The sequence below is a fragment of the Sander vitreus genome, chromosome 4, assembly GCF_031162955.1.
Source record: "Sander vitreus isolate 19-12246 chromosome 4, sanVit1, whole genome shotgun sequence".
Classification (NCBI taxonomy): Eukaryota; Metazoa; Chordata; class Actinopteri; order Perciformes; family Percidae; genus Sander; species Sander vitreus.
In genome coordinates this window covers 15226506-15249855 of record NC_135858.1, presented here as the reverse complement: position 1 = coordinate 15249855, position 23350 = coordinate 15226506, and the positions used below count along the sequence as shown (strand labels likewise).

Below are 23350 nucleotides of genomic sequence, written 5' to 3'. Positions count from 1 at the left end.
ATCCCCAAAAGTCCAGTTTAGCCTTAGAGTGACAAGGTTAGAGTGAAGCAGTTTTCGGCTGGGACTCATAATTGCTAACATGCTCTATTTTAACTCCTTTATTCATCTCTTTATTTCCAACATTCTCTCACTGGATGCAGAACTGCTGCTCAAACTGTCTTTGAAGATGATTAGCATGACAAAACAAGGTCTAAGTTGTTATGACAGTGGAAATCCTCCATTCCTATTTAACTATTGGCACTAATGCCTAAGGGCTGGAAAAAAGCAAGAGAAAGAAAGTTTACAATGCTGTTGTCTGATACACCAACTTTGTTCCACCCTAAACACATCACTGAGGCCAGTACAGAACAGCTTCAAAGAGTGAAAACAAGCCACAAGGAGCACTTCACAGAAACGGATATAGCCAATATAAAATATTCAACATATGCCTCTCTGTTGGCCAAGGTTTTGAGTCTGATATTAGGGTTGGGCAATATACATGTATCAATATTATATCGATATCGTGATATGAGACCAGATATCGTCTTAGATTTTTGGATATCGTAATATCGTGATATGACATAAGTGTTGTCTTTTACTGGTTTTAAAGGCTGCATAACAGTAAAGTGATGTACTTTTCTGAACTTACCAGACTGTTCTAGCTGTTCTGTTATTTGCCTTTTCACCACTTAGACATTATGTCCACATTACCGATGATTATTTATCTAAAATCTAAGTGTGAAGATATTTTGTTAAAGCACCAATTGTCAACTCTAGAATATCGCCGCAATATAGATATTGAGGTATTTGGTCAAGAATATCGTGATATCTGATTTTCTCCCTATCACCCAGCCCTATCTGAGATCACATTATGAACAACAATAAAACTATTTTAATGACATGTGGACCTAGTGCAACTCACAGCTGAAGGCATCAAAAATATACCACTGAAGATGCAGTACTGCTCCTTTATGAAATTAAGTAGAAATCACCAGTATAAAACCTAGTAAATGATATCTGTGTGTGTGTGTGTGTGTGTGTGTGTGTGTGTGTGTGTGTGTGTGTGTGTGCATTGTGACTGAAGAGAACTTTTCCGAACCGTTTTGAAGAAGTGAACCTAGTATACAGAAATGTGTGTTATCAATTGTAATCCAAATCCACTTTGTGTTCTTTTTATCATCTCTACCAGACCACCTCCGTCAGACCTGGGACCTAAAGCAGGAGTTGAGACTGGTCATGGGACAGGGGACAGGTTGGCCTCCCACGACACCCATCAGCAAAAAGGAGAGCAGGGCCAGGGCCATGTGGCCAGGAAGAGTCTGCATGTGGATGTGGGTAGCAACAGGACAGGAAGGTCCCCTTCCGTGTCCCCGGACCGAGGCAGTGTCCCCACATCCCCTTACTCTGTGCCACAAATTGCACCCATGCCGAGCAGCAAACTGTGCCCCGTCTGTAAAACCACCGACCTGACGGGCACTGGGGACGACAAGCCGAACTTCAACACCTGCACACAGTGCTGCTCCATGGTGTGCAGCCAGTGTGGCTTCAACCCCAACCCTCACCTCACAGAGGTAAGCAGTGCATTCTTTATAGGGACATTTTTCAATTTTTTTCTATCGTAGTTTACTCCACAACTGACCTAATACATAAATATGGTATACATGGTATGTAAGGGAAGACACCACTGTCACTCTGCCCTGAACTACAAACACAGGCAGCATCTGCCATGTTGCATTCAAATGGAAAACAAAAACATCTGAAACACGTCCACAAAATGGTAACAAAAAAAAGCTGTTGTACAATCGACTGCACAAACAGATTCCGAATGAATTCAGGCATATGGTATTATAAACTGCCTCTGAACGCTAAATTGAAGAGAAGCAGTGGGGTGGCTGTGTGACGTTGACTTACCAAGCACGTGGTTTACCGAATGAAACAATAAAATTTTAATATTTTACAAACCCGTCCACAGACAACCAGGATATTCTTCAAAGTCCTTGTAATTGTGATGACAGATCCTGCTTCAAATAGAATGAAGTGTCTCTTTGTTACATAAACATACTATATATCAGTCATATATGAATATTGACTGTCTGGCACATCAACCAGATCGCTGTTTAATTCATTCATAGTTTTTCATTTGCTTCCTCCCAACAGCTCTACCCATTCATAGCATCCATAGTGGGTGGTGGTGAGGGAGGTGGTATGTGAAAAGTGACATCAGTGCATACCTTTAAACCATTTAAAATTGTTGATCAAAGTGGTTGATTCAGGTGCTTCATTGTGGTTGAATTTGTCCCGGGGTAATTATTTCTCATTGACATTTGTGAGTATTGTCGTTAATGACTATTGTTGTCAAGTTGGCTGTAACTGGCTAGCAGACTGGATTGCACCAACTGAAACTGAACGAGGATGTGAATTAGTTGCACTCTGATTGAGAGCTGTGAACTTCCTAGCTCTAGCCATTGTTTGCCTCGAATGATGAAGTGTTTAATGATCTGTTGGGCTCATGATCTTACATCCCCAAAGACCTGGTTATCACACAACTATGTGCCTAGTAACATATTGGTCACTTCCTATTAGCTGTAATGAATTGTAGGCCCTTATCTTGAACAAGTGCTACGTTCTTTTCTAGCTGATGTTCATAGTAAATGCACACAACACTTGAACAAAGCTCTATCCATCCTTTTTGACAGGCACTAGTGAGCATCCAAATCATGCCCAAAGCCTCTCCCAAACAAAGCTTTTTTTTTCACACCGCTGAACACATCTCCCCATCATTCACAATCATTCAGATGTATCTAAACAGTCATCACTGTTAACAGGTAGCTGAGGAAGCTTATTGCCTTCATCCTAAAATAAATCACTTGCCTAAATTGAATTAGTCTATGCTTTGCTGTTACTGTGAGTCAAGTGTGGCTGTGTCATCTGTCACAAAATTTCACATCAACTCCAGTGAGTCATGTTGCACATTGTAGCCAAGATGCAATGTCAGTTAAGCTGGCCTACATAAATACTAGAATTTAGGGAGTAAATGTTTCATGTTTTGACTGTAGATGCGCTGGCATGTAAATGTATTGACTAATGTGTGTGTGCAAGCTTGAATACATGCTTGCATAAGCGCATATTGGTGTGTGTAGGAAGGGAGACTGCAAAAGTTGGAAAGAGGAAGTCGTGGGAGATGGAAGAACTAGAAAAAAATGCTTGGACCAAAGTGGAGACAGACAGTAAGGAATAGATCATGATAGGGAGTGAAGGAGAGCATGGCAGTAAAGAGAACCACGGAGGTGGATGTTATGGGTATTTTTCATCTTAGCCTTGGTGAGCTTGTCAGATGCTGACAGGGAGAGAGACTCGGAGGGAAAACGCTCAGCCTCTGGAGACCTGAAGATTTACCCCCTTAACTTACTTAGCATGGATTGGGCCTTTGCCTCACTGCAGCAGATCTAACACAGTGAAATTGACGATGGGCCTGTTGTTGCCGATCAAGGTGATGATAACGCTGAAGACGACGATGACTGGAATTACGATTACAGTGATGGTGAGGACCTGGGGAAAAGGATAGCCATGCTAAGGAAGTTGAAGTGAAACGTTCCTCCTATGCAGGAGCAGATATTCTTATACCTGTGATGAAATGGAGATAGACTTTCAGGATTTTCTAGGATTATACTTTTTTTCATCTGGTGTTTTGATGAAAAAAATCACCTGTGGCATTTTGTATTACATATCTGTACAATCTATACAATCTTCTCATTTAATGCCGTTCGTCTGCAGGATCGTCTCTTCATTACAACACAGGCTCAGTCTGGGTTCATGTTGTTTCTGTTTACAAATAGTTTAGACACTGATTGAACTGTCCCGGATTATAGGGATAATATGAACAAAATCTGGTATTGAAGAGGATTTCCCATCAAATTACAGAAAGATGGCACTGCTGATTAAAGTGTTGATAACCGAGGGCGATTCCATATTTGGAAAGATTATGCTTATTCACCACAAAGTCCCAAATGGTATCTCCAGCCCGGCATAAAAAATATAAATTAGAGCAGTTTTTTTTAAACATTTAGCAAGAAGTCACCTTATCAGTTGAATTTCTCATGAAGACAGTCCCTGCTCATGCAGGATTGTTTGAGGAATGGTAACAATTGTTAAACAACCTGGTGATGGGAATGCAATTTAGAGAGATGTAAACAGCGAGCAACAAATGGGTGTTATATGCCACAGGCTGTTACAGGGCTGTCAGTCAAGCTGAGACAACACGGTTTATTTTGATATTTTTGCTGTGAATGTGCAAGCAGTCATACACGTGAGCTTGTAAGGAACATGTGCGCATGACGTACACAACAGCAAGATAAAGAAATATTAGTTGAAAAAAGTTGATGATGAAAGAGTTAAGGAGAGAGGTAGACAGCGTGAGAGAAACAAGACAGTTATAAACAGACTGAGAGACAGAGAATAAAACTAGAGAGAACAAGAGTTCAGAGAAATAGTGAAAGTACCACAGACACCCCCCGCCACTGACAGTGTTCTCCCACCATCATACAGGCAAACATCTGTTTTATAATTGGTCCAATTTCTATTTATACATAGATCCTACCCTCCTTCTGTCTACAATGGCCCGGACCTGAGAAGCCACAGCTGAAAGAGAGAGAGGGAGGGAGAGAGAGAGAGAGAGAGAGAGAGAGAGAGAGAGAGAGAGAGAGAGAGAGAGAGAGAGAGCGCTGTGTGAAAGAGTTCTGTGTAGCAGGGGTAGACATAATAGTCTGGGTGTTCATACTAACGCATTTATTCAGCTCCAAGTGCCCTAATACAAAAATACAAAATAAAGAGATAAATCAAAAAGTAATTTTGCTGCACTTTTGTGTGCAGTTTGGTGTGTTTCTATGATGAAGGCATCAGCATTGCCAAATCACTCTGAAGATGGAGATGAGCATTTTTTTGTCGTGAAATTATGACTTTTTAATACTTTTGTTTAAAGAGTGCCTTGGAACAGATTCTTTTATTTTAACCAACAATCCCACACGTTTTAACAAATGCTCCCACACAAAAGACTCTGCAGAGGCACTCTTTATATTTCCTCTTCCCTGATCAAAAATGTAGGTAGGTGGCCAGTTGCACTAGATATATTTAGCAACCCAAGAAATGTGGAATCTATTTTAACTCCAAAAACAATATTTTACATCCAAGCTAATATTTCATTAGTATGGATACTTTTATCCAGAAGCATGTTCATATTTTATAATTGAAATTTGCATTAATCAATCATTTTAAATTACCAATGGATTACATGACTTGCATGCAGTGTTGCCACAGTTACTTTGAAAAAGTAATCTGATTACTGATTACTCCTTTAAAAAGTAACTTAGTTACTTTACAGATTACTTGATTTTAAAAGTAACTAAGTTAGATTGCAAGTTACTTACTTAGTTAGAAGAGACAGCTGGCCATCACTTTCATTCTCAGCTGAGAGGATTTCTGACAGATCTAAAAAGGTGACATCATCATCATCTGTGGGGGTGGACTCTCCCTCCTCCGTCTCATCGTCGGATTCTGTGACAGGCTGATGAACTTTACACGCCTTGACAAAGTTGGATCCATTATTACTGTTGCAACTACTTTGTTGAGTTGTCTATATGAAGAGTGAATGTTTTTGATTTCTGCACCAATAACATACGTGTGTCTACCGCGAATTCTCCTACATGCCAATGCAGCCTTGTTGCTCTCTAATGTGGATCTACTGATCCAGTGGAGCGTTACTCCCATATAACTTCTGTTGTTGGCAGTCCAAATATCCGTGGTAGTTGACACAAAGTCAACCTCATTCAGCGCGGCCTTCAGATTTCTTTCCATCACTGCATACTCCTCCATGTAAGAAGAAAAAGCTGTTCTGTGAGGCAGCTCGGCATTGACAGCAGTAGGGATCTTGTTTATTATGGCACGAAACAAGGGCGAATCAACCGTGTTTAAGGGCAGCATTTCCTCTAAAACATACTGCCCGACCAACTTCTTCAACTTTCCTCCACTTACTGGTTTTGCACCGAAGTCCAGCTTTTGTTGTTTGGGTGGTGGGGGACCTTCTGCTCTCTGCTTCGCACCACCTGGCGGGACTTGCTCTGTAAGTTTGACTGTGCAGTGCTGCGACTCCAAATGTTTCTTCAAATTTGACATGGTGTTTTTGTACCTAGATAGCACTTTGTCGCCACCAGCACAGAGTGTACAACGAACCTTAATATTGCCATCTTTAGCTGACACAAACTCAAAATAGTGACTGTATTTCCAGCTAGAAAACGCGCATCTCTCTCCTCCCTCCATTGTTGTTTACGTTTGTGTCGCTGCGCGGTATGTATTACACGTGAACTGTCCTCATGCTGAAAAACGTGACTTGTCGCATACGTGACTTCACTCCCCGAGACGAAAGAAGAAAGCATATATTTTTACTAAGGAAAATGACAAAAATAGTAACCCACAGTGACTTGGATAAGTAACTTTAATCTGATTACTGGTTTGGAAATAGTAACGCGTTGGATTACTCGTTACTGAAAAAACTGGTCAGATTAGAGTAACGCGTTACTGGCATCACTGCTTGCATGTGAAAAGGGTTTTGCTCGTAGTGACGAATCCACAGATAAGTATCCCCCTCAGCTCTACGGAGCATTTTAGCATCTTTCAGTTCATGGTTTTGGTTTAATGGCCCACAACTTTAATGTTTTGGTTCAGTCCCCTCGTTTCCAGTTGCAGCAGGTAGCTGTTTTCAGCGAAATATCTTAGATAACCCACTGTACTCTACCTGCCTAGCAAAAAAACGGGAAACAGACTATGTTAAAGACAAGCTGGTGAACATAGTGAATCATTTAGCAGCTAAAGAGCCTGATATTTCACTCAGGTGTTGATGGAGACTAAGGCAAAGTTAAAAGCAGAGTGAATGTTGGACTTACATATAACATGGCATGGAAACATGGCTCCAAATCAATGCTAATGTTGGTAATGTTGATGTGAATAGGCAACAGTTAAAGGTTGTCCTTCACGGGTAAATTGTAAAATTTGAGTGTAGTCCATAAATATAAAATAAAACATAAAAACATTTTTAAAAAATTGCAAAAGAGTGTATTTAGCTGTGACTAGCAGCCACTCTGCTGGCCAGTCAGTCAAATGTTTCAGCCCCCTCCTCCCTGCACATGTACAGCTGTGGGATACAGACGTACAGTAACATAGATAGAAACAGGGGTGCTTTAGCTGATTTAGACTTTAGTGTTGCCCAGGTTCTAATCCCAAGGCCCGAAATTGATTTTCCGAAGCTGCTACAGTAACACCAACCTGGGAGAACAAGCTATCCATTGTGTCATAAGTAAACATTCTGTAAGTTTTTCAAAGTGTTCTTGAAGGCAACTTTGTAGGTTGTGAGTGTCTCAGGTACATTATTGATTTAAAATATTTAAACTGTTCAAGAGTTTACTGCTTGTCTCAAAGTGAGAGCTTGAGTTGTTTTATAGCATGCATATTGTTTATATAAGTGACCACATTTATTATCCATGGTCAAATATTTCTTAGAGAAAGTCTACAAATAATAAGTGAAAAATAAATATAAACTACAATGATGCAGTCATATTATTGAAGAATAAGTTCATTATACCTCAAGGGAGCCGGAGCCTGGTTTCTAATCCCTTCGAATTAATTTAAATATTTAGCATCAGACATCTCTAATCCCCGTCTAACTTTGCATCATGTGGCACAAGAGATTCAATGGCATTCAGATCTGGCAAAGTGGAAGACAATAATGGTTGTTAAATGGATCTCTCACTAGTATTGTCTAGAGCTTCTCATGTGTTGGAGTTAAATGTTAGCCAAGGGTGGCATGGGTGATATACAGTATGTGATGAATGTAGAGAATCAGGATGTGATTTCTTGAGATTTTACCCTAACACAAAGCCACAAAAATACCATTCTAGTTCAGGTCCTTGAGGGAGAAGGTTTTGGGGGGGATTTTTAGTTTCTTTGGTGTCAAGGTGTCTGTCTGTCTTCTGTCTTGTGTGTGCTGGAAGATGTTGAGAAAATTAATGAGTGAAAAAATATATTCTGAATGGTTTAATCATTTTGTTTTTGGGACCAACTGGTAATCATCAAAGGTTTTGCTGAAAAAGTATTTGGGAGGAAAAACGGAGCTGTAGTTTTATTCTTGGTTTCCCACCATCAAGACGGTAGTAGTCAGCCTGCTTGTTTGTGTCATTTGCTGAGTTAATAGCAACTGAGGCTGTGTGTTTTTAGAAAGAATTAAAGCTTTTTCCCTTATTAAACACATCATGCATTATTCACAGTATATATTCAAATAATTATTATATCATTAATATATAGATATAACAAATATATTAGAGTTTAGATTAAATGGTTTGATCATCTAAACTCTGACAGCATACTGGAAAGTCTGACTTCTTAAACATTACAACATGTGTTTTTAAAATAATTAGTTTTTGTTTTGAAATATCTCTAATGCTATTTACTGTAAATCACTGAACATGTACAGTAAGTTCTGTTTACTAAATACAAAATGTAGAAAATGTCAGTGTTTCGGTGACAGTGTCTCACACAGTGCACCAGGCTGTAATCACTGACTGGGGCTTTAAGTGGACAAACAGTATGAACTGGGTCAGGAATCCAGCTGAGACCCTACATGCTGAATGTTGCATATACCAAAATATTTTGCAATGAGAACTGCCAGAGACTAAATCTGGGGCACTGGTTTGATTATTACCCTCTAAATCACTGCATTTAAAGTCTCAGCTTGCTATAGTCAGTCGGGCTGTGCTCTTCAGCAGGTTATCATAGGCACCATCACCTCTTGTCAATCTGTTTGAATTTAGATGGTGCACCTGTGTTTCATTAGTCCATTTTCCGAAGCTTGCTACCGTAATAAAATAACACAGGATAAACACAATTGAAAGCTCGCTTTTTGCAACATGGTGACTGATGGTGATTCATTTTTTTTTTTATGCAACTCCTAAGTTAACCAAACTGTATATGGCACACATTATTTGTGTAACAGCACAGCAGCATTACTATTGCATCTTGTGAGATATATTCAAGTGATTTGTTTGTGTCTTTTTATTCTGCCAGTGCTTCAGAGTGGGAACTAGTTTTTTGCACTAAGCATCTAAAGTCTATATATAGCAATTGCTATTATTTTGAGTCAGACATGCTTATTTCTTAACACTCAGTTTTTAAGCTTCCTACTGTCTTTAAAATTCTACCAACAATTAGGACTGTACAAAACAACATATTATTTTGTTTTTGTTGTTACCTCTGCTGAACCTTTTGGTTTGGTTTGTCTGTTTGTTGGTTTGTTGACTTGTTGGTTTGTTTGTTTGTCTGTCTAAATGCAGGATTACGTAAAAACTACTGCCCTTACATTTTGAAGCGGATCCGAATCACGGTCCGGATACAAAAATAATTTTTCACCTTCAATAACATTTCGATAACGGAATTTGTCTAGAGAAAAGGCTGAGTGGCTAGTGACTTTGGAAAACCACTAGCCACAGTGGCTGGTGAGTAAAAAGGTTCATGTCAAGCCATGTAGCAGCATATCTTTTGCAGAGATACAGTATAGTATTTGTTTGCATTGCACTGCACAGATGTTCATTAAATTGTGTCCATCTCCTTTACTTAATATCAAGAAATAATGTTATACACTACGACCAGTAGGCAATTTGATCATTTTTAACAGGGGGGACGGTTCGTTTTGTTGACTCTTTTGGAGCCCCGCCCCCCTTAGCTCTATACTTTCGAGAAGATTATACATCCAAGACAAAACTGACAGGACGGGTGGGACTCAGAGAAAAAGTCGCGATACAAAGCTGTCTGCTACTTCAGCACCTTGGACAGCGCCATGGATTTATCAATACACAGTTAGGCTACTGATATTTCAGAGCCATGGTCGGGGGCCATAGATTCTAACTTGCACAAACCTCAGTCAGATGAAGGATCAGCAGGTTAACAAGGGTTATGAATTTTGGACATTTTACTAACAAGGGGGATGGCAGCCCCCCTCATCCCCCCTCAAATCACTGACCGACTACTACGCTACACTACTTTCCAGCATCCTCAGTAACACCGTGGCTCCCTGCTGTGCCTGACACTGCGCCAGCACACTTGGTGAAGACATTCAACAAACAGCATTATTAGAAATGTGGTTTTCCCACAATCACTCATTATTTATACTGACCTTCCTTTTATGAATGCCATTTCCTGCTTGGCAATGTGTAGGGTGAGCAGAGGCAGAAAGAGACAAATTGACAGGGAGAGAGGGGGGTGTGAGAGAAAAAGAGAGAGGCATTGGGAGGAATTTCAATGTCTTTTGGCCCAATTTGCAAGGAATTGATAAACTGCAGCATCCCAAGCATCCTGATCCCCAAACTGCAGTTCTCAGCTGCTGTACATACTGCATGGTAATACCGTATTTTGATCTCCGAGACAGAGCTTCCTCCTGTGTCTGCGTTCTTGTTCTGTTGAAGTTTGATTCTGTATCGGAGTGTGTTCTTTACCCTGCTTTTCTAGGGGATGATGGAGTGCATGATGTCTCACTCCTGTCAACAGCTGAAAACTTAAGAACAAAAAGTGGGTAACTCTGTGCACCTGTGTGATGTATGCAGTGTTACATCTTCTAACGTGTGTGTGTGTGTGTGTGTGTGTGTGTGTGTGTGTGTGTGTGTGTGTGTGGCAAAGATCCCTTCTACCTCTCTCCTCAGCTGTCATTGTTTTCTTCTACTCTTCACAATTGTAACTTATAGGATCATTATTCATACAATATGTAATACAATACAATATTATATTACAATATTACGATATTAAACCACCATCGCCGAAGAAAATGTATCTGTTCACGGACAATGTAATGTATTAAAGTGTCATTCATGATGCCTTTTGTAAGGTTTATTTATGTCATATTAGTGAAACAGCTGCAGTGTTTAATGCATAATTACTTAGATTCTATTTGTGGTGGTAGCTGATCAGTTAGTGAGCAAGCAAGTAAACATTGGCCTCTCAGATTTTCCTTTGTTTGAACACTGTTGGAAACACTAAGGATAATGTAAGTAAACAACTAAAAATAAAATAACATAGTCGTTTTTTAAACATTTAAATGCAAAAATATTACATATTATATCTTTAAAGCCACAATTTGTGATTCATGTTAAAACAACGGTTTTGCCCCACTATCAAAAATCTAAATACAGGATTGGAATCTACTATGAGTTTCATTTTTTGACAGGTCTTTTATTGTTATATACAGTGACTTTGGACTACATTAAGTTATTGATGTTTTCTAATGCTGTTATTACGCCTATAAACACATGGGTTAACTCGCTGATATTATGAATTATTTAGTGAAAAAAGACAAAAAAATGCAGATTTTCCATCTGTAACTCAAACTCGGTAAATGTCCCTAAAATGTATGTGGTTGAAAAATTACAGGTTGGCAGTATCACCATTTTTTATTTTGTTTTTATTTTACCCAAGTAAATACATACAAGTATCAGCAATAAAAATGCTCTTAAATATGAGGAGTAAACCCCCATTCTGAAGAATAGTTGAGCGATTGATGCTACTCGCAATGGGCCTTTTCACAGCAGTTTGACAGTAGTAGTAGGAAAAACACAGGTGTTACTAATAACATTAACTCTTAGCTTTGTTCTATTCAAATGTCCCAGTAAGCCATGAAAGTGTGACAGTGAGCCACTGTGCATAATACCAGAACCCTGAAACTGAAGCAGCTAAATGGAATTCAGCCATCATTAATCTTGTTATTTAAACCTATGCTTTTCCTACTTTAACATGTCAAAATGTCTTTTGTTAAAGAGATCTATAAGCATTTAACATTTTAGTTGCTCTATTCTTTTGGATTGTATAAACTCTAGCCATGCATCAGATTTAATGAACTCATAGCTGATATATGAGTTGAAACAATTTGTTGATTAATCGGTTATTTGATGGACAGAAAATGAATCAGTTTCGATAATCAATTAATTATTTCAACATTTACTAAGCAGAAATGCCAAAAGTGATCGTTAACTGAATATCTTTACATTTTTGGAGTGTTGTTTTACAAAAGAAGACGTCAGGTTGGGCTTTAGGAAATTGTGATTGCGATTGATTGTGTTTTTTCCTGACATTTTATAAACCAAACAATTAATCAATTAAGAAAATAATCTCCAAATTCATCAATAATTACAAAAAATTGTTGGTTAGAGCTATAGTTGCTGATGAAGATTGTCAGATGTTTCCCAAATCAGAATAAAATTCAACATGTAAATAGGTGTGTGTCTGTGTGTGTTGCCAAAGATGCTTTGCTCTCATTATTTGAGCCATGTCCAAGTCTCGGTGGGCCCTTGCTGCTAAAAGGTTCTATTTCTGGCAGTGAGTCGTTGATCTTCATGAAGCCACGTTGCTCAAGCATCCTGTTGGCAGACGCTGAGTTCTCGCAGAACAGTGAGCTACGATCCCGGCTTATGACCTCTGACGTGTATCATACTATTGTACACACACACACACACACACACACACACACACACACACACACACACACACACACACACACACACACACACACACACACACACACACACACACACACAAGCATACGCAAGCATGACATTAGATCCATGTTTGAAAGCAAGGCTGAATGAGAGCCATCAAAAATTTATATTTGAGATTGAGATGGAGAAAGAGAGTTTGAGGGAGTGATGTGATTCGAGAGATGCAGATAAGAAATAAAGATGGGTGAAGGAGAACAAGATGGAGGGTTGCAACAGAGAGCTGATAAAGAAGGAGGGCAGGAGACAGAGTGTGCAGGGTGCTTGTTTTTTGCTGATACAGATCATATTTCATAAAGATCCACATGATTGCCTCATAACAAGGGGGAGTCAGAGTGGAAGGAGATGGAGAGATGAGGCGGAGCCAAGCAGAGACACGATGAAATTGATAAATAGCTGCCTTTGTTTTTTCCCCAATGGGCTTAATATGATTATTCTAACTGTAATTTGGTGAAAAAAAATCAAGGACAATAATAATGATGGAAAGAGGAGTTCCCACTTGTGAGTCTCTGATTGGATAAAGAGTCCAGTGTTGGATGGTGTAGTGTTGCTCCAGTGTTGGCTTATTTCACTGTCCACATTACTCTGACTGTCTCCGTTGTTCACCTTTGCTCCTGACTTCTCAGCTTTCCTGATCGACAGTGAAAACCATGGCCTCATCACTCTTTATACTGAGGATTGGCAGGGAGCCAGACACATGGCTAAGATGCTGCTGAGCCTGTGACTTACTCTGTCTGTGCTGACTTACTGAATAACTGACCGACTGACTGACTTGGAGAAATTCTGCAAAGCAGGTGGAGAGGTTACTAAACATTTTAAAGTGGTGAACAATGCAATTTTTAATAAAAAGCTGCAGGACAGGTCCTTGGCCATGTCGGGGAGAGCGACTACCCCTGGAGAGAGCTTTGCTTGTTGCTGACCTGGGCCAGCTGGACCAGTCTGTTTGTTAGGACCAGGTGCTGGATGGGCCCGTGCTGGAGGCTGTGTCTCAGGATGCGTCCGGGGTGCAGCATCAGGTTTACATTCTGGTTTTCCTGCATGAAAAGGAGACTGGCAATTAAAAGGTTACTGTACTTCTGACTAGATACCAATGTGGTCTGACGTATGCTCTGTTACACCTGTAGCCACACCTAATGGTAATGTCAGGGCACACCAAGAACACTTTCTATGTCATTTCATGAAGGACGTTTACACTGGAGGCCAGGAAAATGAGTCTGGTTCCAGATCTCATCTCAATCATTGCCCACTTATTGATTTTCCTTGAAATTCAATTGGCGAATATTTATTAATAAAAAAATCGAGTGAAACAAAGTGGAAGTTCAGTCTGATTATCATGCTACGGCAAATTTAGGTGTTATCAGCTCTGTTTAAGATGAGTTTCTTGTTTAACTAAAGTCAAAGCACAGCAGTGAGTCAGTGTTTAGGATTATGTGGAGCAATACCACACTTTAGATTCAGTGACTCATACCACTGTAGTTAAACTGTGAAGTTACAACTACTGGGCTGGCTTGTATGAAATGTCTTAACAGATAATATATGGAACAAATGTTGGAAATGTTTGCTGCTCTAGGCAGTCAATATCCTTTTGCAATTAAAACAATAAAGAAGTAAAACAACAATTACAAGTTATTACATGAGTACAATTCAGGATATAATTAGCGTACAATTACAAATACTAGAGCCAAACATATTTAGACGACCGTTAAATATTAAATTATTATTTTCCACTTGAAATGAGTCGTCTTTTAGTATAGTATTTTAGTATACAGTCAATGTAAAGTTGTGTGCTGTTGATGTGTTGTTTGTCAACTTGTTTGTGAATCAATCTATCGTGGCCAGAGGCTTGCAGAGACATTTGACTCCACAGCAGAAGTGATGAGATCTTCCCCTTTATTTTCAGTCATCGCTTCGGTAGCTCCCATAGTACTGAAAACTCTCAGCTGAAACCGAAACAAAATCTTTAGAAAACCACATTTACAGACTAAAAGGAAGTTTTTACCCAAAGGTATAAAGACAAAAAAGCCAGCGGCCAACCCACCTCACACTTTGTGCCCCAGACCTCCAACCCAGCCCCAACCCTCACACAACCTTTCTCTGACTGCATTTATAATACATTAAGGCATTATGTAATAACCACGAATCCAAGACGGCTACAATAGTTTGGCAGCTGTCAAAGCACCAGGATGCCAATTATGTACATAGGGCCATGTGCCATCACCAGGGCCTCTTTCTGACTTTCACCTTCTTATGTGCCTGTATGGAGCAGGAGAAAGGAGAAGCAAAGGCATAAAGGAAATGACAACAGCAGGAGGAACAAGAAGAGAATGGTGTGAGAATTGTAATGAGAAAGGGAACATGTTGTGTAATGAGTAGGAATGTAGAAGAAAGCAAAAAGGGAAGAGCCACATAGAAAATATGTGAGGAAATGTACTAAATCAGGGGCATCTATGATTTATTGAAGAAGTCCAGAATTCACCCCGTCTGTCACATTTATTTCCTATGCATTTGTTTATGGGTGAATGATGTTTACCAAGAAATGTCCATGCAAAGGCACAGAGATGCTTAAATCCCTCCTCAATGAGATATTTTACATCATTCACAATTATTCTTTCATTCAGTCATTTTCCATAGACAATGTTTCCTACTCAGAGCAGGCTGGAGGCTATTCCAGTATGCATTGGATGAGGGGAAGGGATGGCAGCCAGTCCATCACACAAACAGACCAACACACTCATGTTCAGATTCACACCCATAGGCAATTTAGAGTTTTTAGTTCATGTTACTTGAATCTCTTTTGGCAGTCGAAAGAAAGTAGAGCATCCACTAGGAACCCATGGGAATGCAGGGAGAAGATGCAAACAACCAGGTTACTGAATCTTTTTTTAAGATATCTTGACTTATTTCAATGATTCACCCACTTTTGATCATCTACAATAGCCCTGTCAGTTAAACTTTTTTTTAATAAAAGGAATAGTTTGACACTTTGGGAAATGTTTGCTTTTTTTAATTGAATTTAGATTAGAAGATGATACCATTCTTGTTTCTGCACAGTAAATATGAAGCTACCATCAGCAGGTGGTTAGCTTAGCATATGGTACAGACTGAAAACAGGGGGAAATAGATAGGCTGGCTCCGTCTAAAGGTAAACAAATCTGCCTACCAGTGCCTCTAAAGTTTACTGATTAACACATCATATTTTGTTTGTTTAATCAGTACAAACGGTAGAGACATGAGAGTGTCATCAATCTTCTTATCCAACACTTTGCATGAAAACAAATAAACATATGTCCCAGTATGTCGAACTGTTTCTTTAATTCCCACAGTCATTTATATACTGAAAGATAAAGACTAGATGCTCTAGCTTATTGTAATTGATTCCTTTTTTTTCTTTTTTTCTTTCACAGGTTCAGGAGTGGCTGTGTCTGAACTGTCAGATGCAGAGAGCGTTGGGGATGGACATGACCACACCACGCTCCAAGAGTCAGCAACAGATACACTCTCCTTCTCATGCAGCCAAACCAGAACCTAAACCTGATGCTTCAACTCAGCCTGCACCCCAGACACAGCCCCCTCCTCAGACGCAGCCTCCAGCTCAGGCCCATCCTCCAGCTCAGGCCCAGCCTCCAGCACAGGCCCATCCTGTGCCTGGCACTACCAAACAGACTGGTCCAGCTGGCCCAGGTCAGCAACAAATAAAGCTCCCTCCAGGGGCAGTTGCTCTCCCCGGCATGGCAAAGGCCCCGTCTCAGCCGGATCTGTCCCGCAACTCTCCCGCCCACCAACCACATCAACCGCGCCAGGACCAGACTCGCAGTGCAGGGAGCTCCCCTTCACGGCAGCCCCCACCTCCAGAGCAGACTTTTGGGAAGTTGTTTGGCTTTGGTGCTTCTCTTCTTAACCAAGCCAGTACTCTCATATCTGAGACTACTCAACCCCAACAACAGCCCCCCAAAACAGCCCCCAAACCAGGAGGACCTCCTGGTTCTGGGCCTGGGGTGAGTAAACCCTCAGGACCTCAGCCGACACTGCAAGGGCCTCAAGCCCCTGCTCAGCAGCAACAACAGCACGCTCCACCAGACTCCTCAAAACCCAAAGCTTGTTGTCCTCTCTGCAAGACAAACCTCAACATCGGCAACATAGCAGAACAACCCAACTACAACACCTGCACACAGTGCCATCACCAAGTGTGCAACATGTGTGGATTCAATCCCACTCCACACCTAGTCGAGGTAAGACTGATTTGATCCGTTTGGCTTTCAGCTGTGTGTAACGAAGTGTCTCCAGACCATGGATGTAATGTAATGTAATGATTTATTGACGTGTTTTTGTGAAAAATGCTGTGTCATAGTGCAGTTGAATGGGTTGTGTTGTTATCCATCTGTGGCCGCCTGGTCTTGGAGTGAATAGCTACAATTTACAGAGGGTTCTTGTACGCATCTATCAAGTATTTGGCTTCAGGTGCTGTCAATTGTCTCCGTTTGCTCTGTCTCTGAGGTTCTTCATGATCCCCCTTTTGTATGTCTGTGCTGGTTTCTATTGTCTCTTACTATTTTTTAGAATGGTCCCATTATTGTTTACTCTTGTTCTTTAACACAGAGGGATCAACAAAGTATTTAAAAAAAATGTATGCAAAGGATTCTTTTTTACAAGAAGGGTTGATTTTTGGATTTTCAAGCGGCAGGTTCTGTATGCAGCTTGTACAGTGCTTAATGTAAGCCTGTGAGCTTCCTTTCTTTTCTCCTGCCTTTCTCTCTCTCTGTGTTTCTCAGTCTGGACCTGCTCTGTTCTGTTCTGTCAGGGCCTTTCATGTAGTTAGCAGAGTGAAGTCCAGGCTGTGACTCACCTCATCAGTGTGCACTCTACCCCGGAGCTGCACAGAAATATATGACCCATCTACAGAAAACGGAGCCTTATCAAGTTCAATTTAATGGATAATCTTAGTATTGATTAGTCACAGCTCGGGGGCAGGTGAGGGTATATTCCTACCTGGTCCTCTGTCATGGTGGGAATCCAGTTGCTAAGAGCAGAGACTTGCAGACTTCCAGAGCCAGGCAATAACAGAGTTTAATTATGCAAATCAAATCCAATTGAATGATAGCAGTAATAACAGGCTTTCGGCAAAGCGCTGGCTTTTTATGGGCGAGCCTTGTCTTCCCAGGCATCTGGTTGTCACAGGCACTAGCACAGGCCATTCATAGATCGCTATGGAAACAGAGAGAGAGTCAGGCGTCCCTTTCATGCTTGGCTGCTAAGATGCTGAGAGTCTACAAAAACTTACAGACTGCTGTTGCTCTGTGTTCATGAGAGACTCTGTTATTACTTATGTGTGCTTTTTGTTTGTGCTCAACTGGCTGGTGCCTCAATCCAGAATGAGGTCCATTCTTTCCAAACCTGTGAACAGTTTTTGTTGTCATTCGATTCCATGTGAGCTGGCAGGTTGGTCACTCCAGAGTGGGTGAGAACCATTTGGACATGGTGTGAGGCTTTGTACTTTGAATCTAGTTTTCTCAGCTTGATTTCCACAGCCTGTTTGCCACATTCTTCCTACTCGTCCTCTCCTAATCTCTCCAAACTTTTCTGTTTCTCAGTTTCTGCTTTTTCTGTCTTTTCTTGCCTGTTGCAGGCATAATTTTTAATCTGTGCTCAGTGGCTCAACAACTAGGTAGTGACAACAGTTTACCAATTACAGTACTAGAAATGTATGTAAGGACAAGGCTAGCGATATTCAATATTTTTGTTAGTATCACAGGGTTTCCGCGGGGTCTTAAAAAGTCTTAAAAAGTATTGTGTTCTAGGTCTTAAATCATTTTAAACAGGTCTATGTCCATGCAACGCTACCTCTAATGCTCAGGTTTTTTTTATTCCATGGTGTTGTAGTTCTTTCTTTCGCTAGTCCAAATATAATTTTGCTGTATTAAGACTACAAATGAGACCAACATGCAGCTTATTTTGCAGCCAATCAGCTTTCGTGTTATTGGTGTGAGTCTCTTTCGAATTGTACCACAGCCATAAAACTGATTTTATTCTTCAGCTGTGGGGAAATGCAAGTTACTGAACAAAATGAATTTAGGGCTTAGTTGATATGTATATATATATATTAGTTGTTGTGATAAACGTCTGGTATAAAATGGTCTAAAATAGGTCTTAAAAAGTCTAGTAAATTTGACTTGGTGAAATCTGCAGAAACCTTGTATCAACAAATATCATGAAAAGACCAAAACCAACAGTCTGTCTTGTCCGTTTTGTACTTTTAGTACGTGGCATTAGTTAAGTACGCAAGTTTCTTAACAAATTTTATTTTAACCCAAACCACAATCTTTTCCTAAACATAACCAACCTAAATAGGTTCTGCACTGACAAAAGAATACTGGTAAATACTGCACTGTGGAAAAGGTAAAAAACACAAAACAAACAAACAAGAAAGTGAAAACAAATCTCTAAAAATTGACCTAAATTAATTCTAATTAAACTCTGACATACTGCGTATTAAGCACCTTTACCATGTCACACCTAAAGCATGACTTGTATAGACATCCTGTAATGATATTTTCTGTAACAGTAACAGTAACAGTTCTTAGCGAGGATTTTTTTTAAATGCTTGTGGAAATCAGAAAAATTGAAATATTCATGAAAATACATGTTCTGTCACCCCATGAGTGACACACTGCGTAATTCATTCAGAGCAAATTAGGCTGAGCTGTATCATATAAAAAAAAAAAATGTAGCCCCTTTTTAATCTGCAACGAGACGATGAATGCCAGCGTCTGTGCGAGAATAAGTGGAAGAACAGAGGAGGAGAGAAAGGAAAGAGGTGATAGATTGAGAAGGAGGAGGAGGAGGAGGAGGAGGAAGAGAGCGAGAATCAGAGATAATGAGTGAGAGGAAGTGTTTGTTGGATTGCATAATATTTCACATCAATTAGTGCTGAAAGTCATGTGTGGCTCTGAGTAAATAAGATGTCCTTGTTTTGGGACTGTTTCCTCCCCCATTATGCTTCTCAAGGAGATTTAAACCAACCTTGTGTCATTGTCGTCTCCCCAGAGTATGGTTGCAAATAGAACATGAAATGTTTTCACTGGAGTGTCTGCTGCTCAATCTGATTTACAGTCTGCTGCATGTCAATCCTCATCCCTGAATCGCTCTTTCTGTCTCTCCTTCCACTAGCACAGGCTACTTCAGCCCACAGAGGCATATACAGCCAGGCCTTAGCTTTTACTTGACAGTAAATACAGTTAGAGGTGTGTTTCATACAATGCATTATGTTTCAGTTACCAGTCTCGCTATGAAATTATTTTTCCCATATGCCTAACATTTCGTTCCCACGGTTGGGCAGGTGTACTGATCTGACTCAGTGTGTCTATTATTATGATATAGAAGTGTGGCCTCTGTTTATAGCGGGACAGAGGCCCTGAGTGGATCGCTGGTTAAAGGACTGAATTCTTCAGAGAACTGTAGAAAATGTCTAGAGAAACAGAAAACATAGTTCATTAATAATTCAATGAGGGAGAACATAATAAATAGTTCATGCAGTGTGGAGCAGGGAGAGTGCTGTGTTTGATTCTTCATGTCACATAAGGGCAGTGTGAGAAATGCAAACTTGCAGGTGCTTGTTAGTTTTACTGCAGGCGTTTGTTTGTTTGTATGCTGCTGAGTATCAAGAGCAGGTCTTATAGTTGGTGTTTGGCTCAGACAAACTTCAGTTTAATGTTAGCATATCCTGGTGAAGTTTGAGCAATGTAAAGTTCAGCTGTGGTCTATCCTGGCTCTGGTCCTTGGTCACAAAGATTTGGTCTGCCAGAAACAAGTTCTTTAAGTAACGTGTTTACATCAACATATTTATCTACAAATGACTAATTATTTTACTTTTTATCTGCTACTTACCTGCTCATTGTGTCACCATTATGCATTTATTGTATATGAGGAAGCCATAGTCATGACACACATGGGCACTCTTACAGTCTCATTCTGTAATTTTCTCAACTGTGACAAAGCAATTAAATTCAGAGACTGCAAAGAGAGACAGTCTGTAACACCGTCCGCTGTAACTATATATTGGCTCAGTTTTATGTACCTAGTATACAGGATGAAGTAAACTGTGAGGTTAGCACACAATGTAATGTTGATAATGAGAAATAGCAGGGCTATTGTGTAGCACACAACTTACCCTTTTAAAACTATGTGTAATCTTTTAAACATTTCTTTGCACAAATTGAGCATAATGTTTACTCATTTGAAGAATCACTCATATCCAGCAGCTACTGAGAGCTGTACACAGATTAAATCCATGTCTTGAATTAAAGGAGAACTCCGGGCAATTTTTACGTTAATCTTGATCCCTATAAGTATGCGAGTACTGTCGATAGCAAAAAAAAACGATCCGAATCGGTGCTAGCAATATGGAGCTGCTGCAGCTAATGCTGAGAGCTCAAACTTAGCTAAAACGGCAGTTTTGGGGGCATATCATAAAGAGTGCCTTTGTGCCTCTTTAACAGACACAAAATGCAATTAAAATGTCGGTGCAACATGAACAGGGCCCTTACATGACAACAAGATGCGTTTTCAACTCAGACATTGTTTAAATTCACTTACCCTGTTAGCTGCTAGCTGCCGTCTGGGATGAGTGAGTGTGTTCAGCCAGGCTTCGGTAATAATCACCAAGCAGCAGTTCTGTGTGTATTTGTAGCATATATATCCATTTTGTGTGTGATCCATCTGGCGTTGGTGTATAGTAGTCTCTGCAGTGGCGAACTGTGTGTTAATTGCCTTAGCCAGGCTAGCAGGCCCGACCGGCATCCTTCTACTTCCTCCCTGCCTTCCCAGCCTGCCGCGGCTGACAACAATCCACGGTCGCCCGCTGGTCTGGTGGATGTCCTCCAGAAGACAGTTCATGCTTTCGCGGCGAAATTTTTGCGGTGAAAAAAGTTTATTTCCCCCTCAAAAATAGTTAATTGAGCACTGTAGTGGTTATGATCATATCAGTGACTATGTAACTACATGGAAACGGGCCAAATGATGCCTGTTTCTTGTAAAGTAACAGCGTTACAGGAGGCTGGCTGTAGTCTTGCGCTGAAGTCCCGCGGGAATTCAGTTGTAGCAGGAAAAGGTAAACAGCAGCGTGCAGATCGGAGCGTAGTGTGTTAAGAGTGAAGAGCGGGTGGGGGGCGGGGCGGGAGGAAGTAGAAGGATGCTGGTCGGGCCTGCTAGCCTGGCTAAGGCAACTAACACACAGTTCGCCAACGCCAGATGGATCGCACACAAAATGGATATATATGCTACAAATACACACAGAACTGCTGCTTGATGATTATTACCGAAGCCTGGCTGAACACACTCACTCATCCCAGATGGCAGCTAGCAGCTAACAATTTAAGTAAATTTAAACAATGTCTGAGTTGAAAACGCATCTTGTTGTCATGTAAGGGCCCTGTTCATGTTGCACCGACATTTTAATTGCATTTTGTGTCTGTTAAAGAGGCACAAAGGCACTCTTTATGATATGCCCCCAAAACTGCCGTTTTAGCTAAGTGGGAGCTCTCGGCATTAGCTACAGCAGCTCCATGTTGCTAGTACCGATTCGGATCGTTTTTTTTGCTATCGACAGTACTCACATACTTATAGCGATCAAGATTAATGTAAAAATTGCCCGGAGTTCTCCTTTCATGATGGAAATTCTATTGATTTCTAGTTTTCCGGACTACAATTTGCTTGAGACTGCAGTGCCCCTGAAGACACACTTGGCGTACAGTGAACTTATGTAAAACATGTAGTTTTTGCGAATGTGTCAAAGCTCTCACACAGAGCCACAGTATAGATGAACTTGTCATTTCCATTTTCAAACATGCTGGAAGTGTTTTCTGAAGGTTGGCACCAGCCTGTGTCTCCCTAAGGAGTCCCATCCAAAGCCAGATGGCTGCCGGCATCATACGTCCAAGCCTGCCATGCTCAGCCTGGCTGCTCCCAAAGTGATGATGGTACACCATCACAGATTCAAACACCCACCCGGCCTCAATCAGCGTTTTAATACTTTGTGCTGCATGCACTATATGTGCTTATAGAAAGCCAGAGTACATACATTACTTGTACAATAATTCAGATTCACACGCCCACATGTATCTTACACATGATGCACATGCCAGGATGCATGTATTCATGCCCACTGAAACTCAATTCTGGGAACTAACAGATTACACACAGTGGGTCTTGAGTAATATTATAACAAAGAATGCAATATTTGTCAGTTCACTGGGAAACAATGATTGTGAATACAGACACTAAAATGGTTTTATTTGTAGTTCAAAGACTACCAAGAACAGCCTTATATTAGATAAATAACTGATAACAACTGCGTTTGTAAATAAAATAATATGATTACCCATAACTACATATTAAAGTGATTTTAGTTATTTTAACCATCCATATATTGAATTACTGACTCCTATTTTAAAATGCTAATGGTACCATCTTGTACTGTGCTCTGCAAACACCCACATACACACACGCATACAACAAACACAACACAAATCATTGTACTGTACGTCACCCTCCTGTTCTCTTATTTCAAATGTATTAAATGGGGGAACTGTGTGATCCTGACCTCACTGTAAAACTGCCAGTATGCCAAAAGCAGAAATATTTCATTGCTGGCTTGTACCTTATTTTATTTCAACTCTTTCTCCAATGTTTTGTCCCACTCTTACATAATACAGATTTATGTACATGGCACAGGTGACAATGTCTGGTTCTCTTCTCTCTCTTGTTTCAGTTGTAGTCTGGATGTTTCTTTATGGAATCAG

The 23350-nt window shown here is 40.4% G+C and overlaps 1 protein-coding gene across 1 annotated transcript in view; it reads left to right on the top strand.

Moving 5' to 3' along the window:
* The window catches only part of bsnb (bassoon (presynaptic cytomatrix protein) b), a 70568-nt gene that overhangs the window by 5790 nt on the left and 41428 nt on the right, over positions 1-23350 (top strand). The window contains exons 2-3 of the mRNA XM_078247455.1: positions 1169-1550; positions 15962-16786. Of these exons, the coding sequence (XP_078103581.1) occupies positions 1169-1550; positions 15962-16786 (1207 nt within the window). The remainder of the gene's footprint in view (positions 1-1168; positions 1551-15961; positions 16787-23350) is intronic.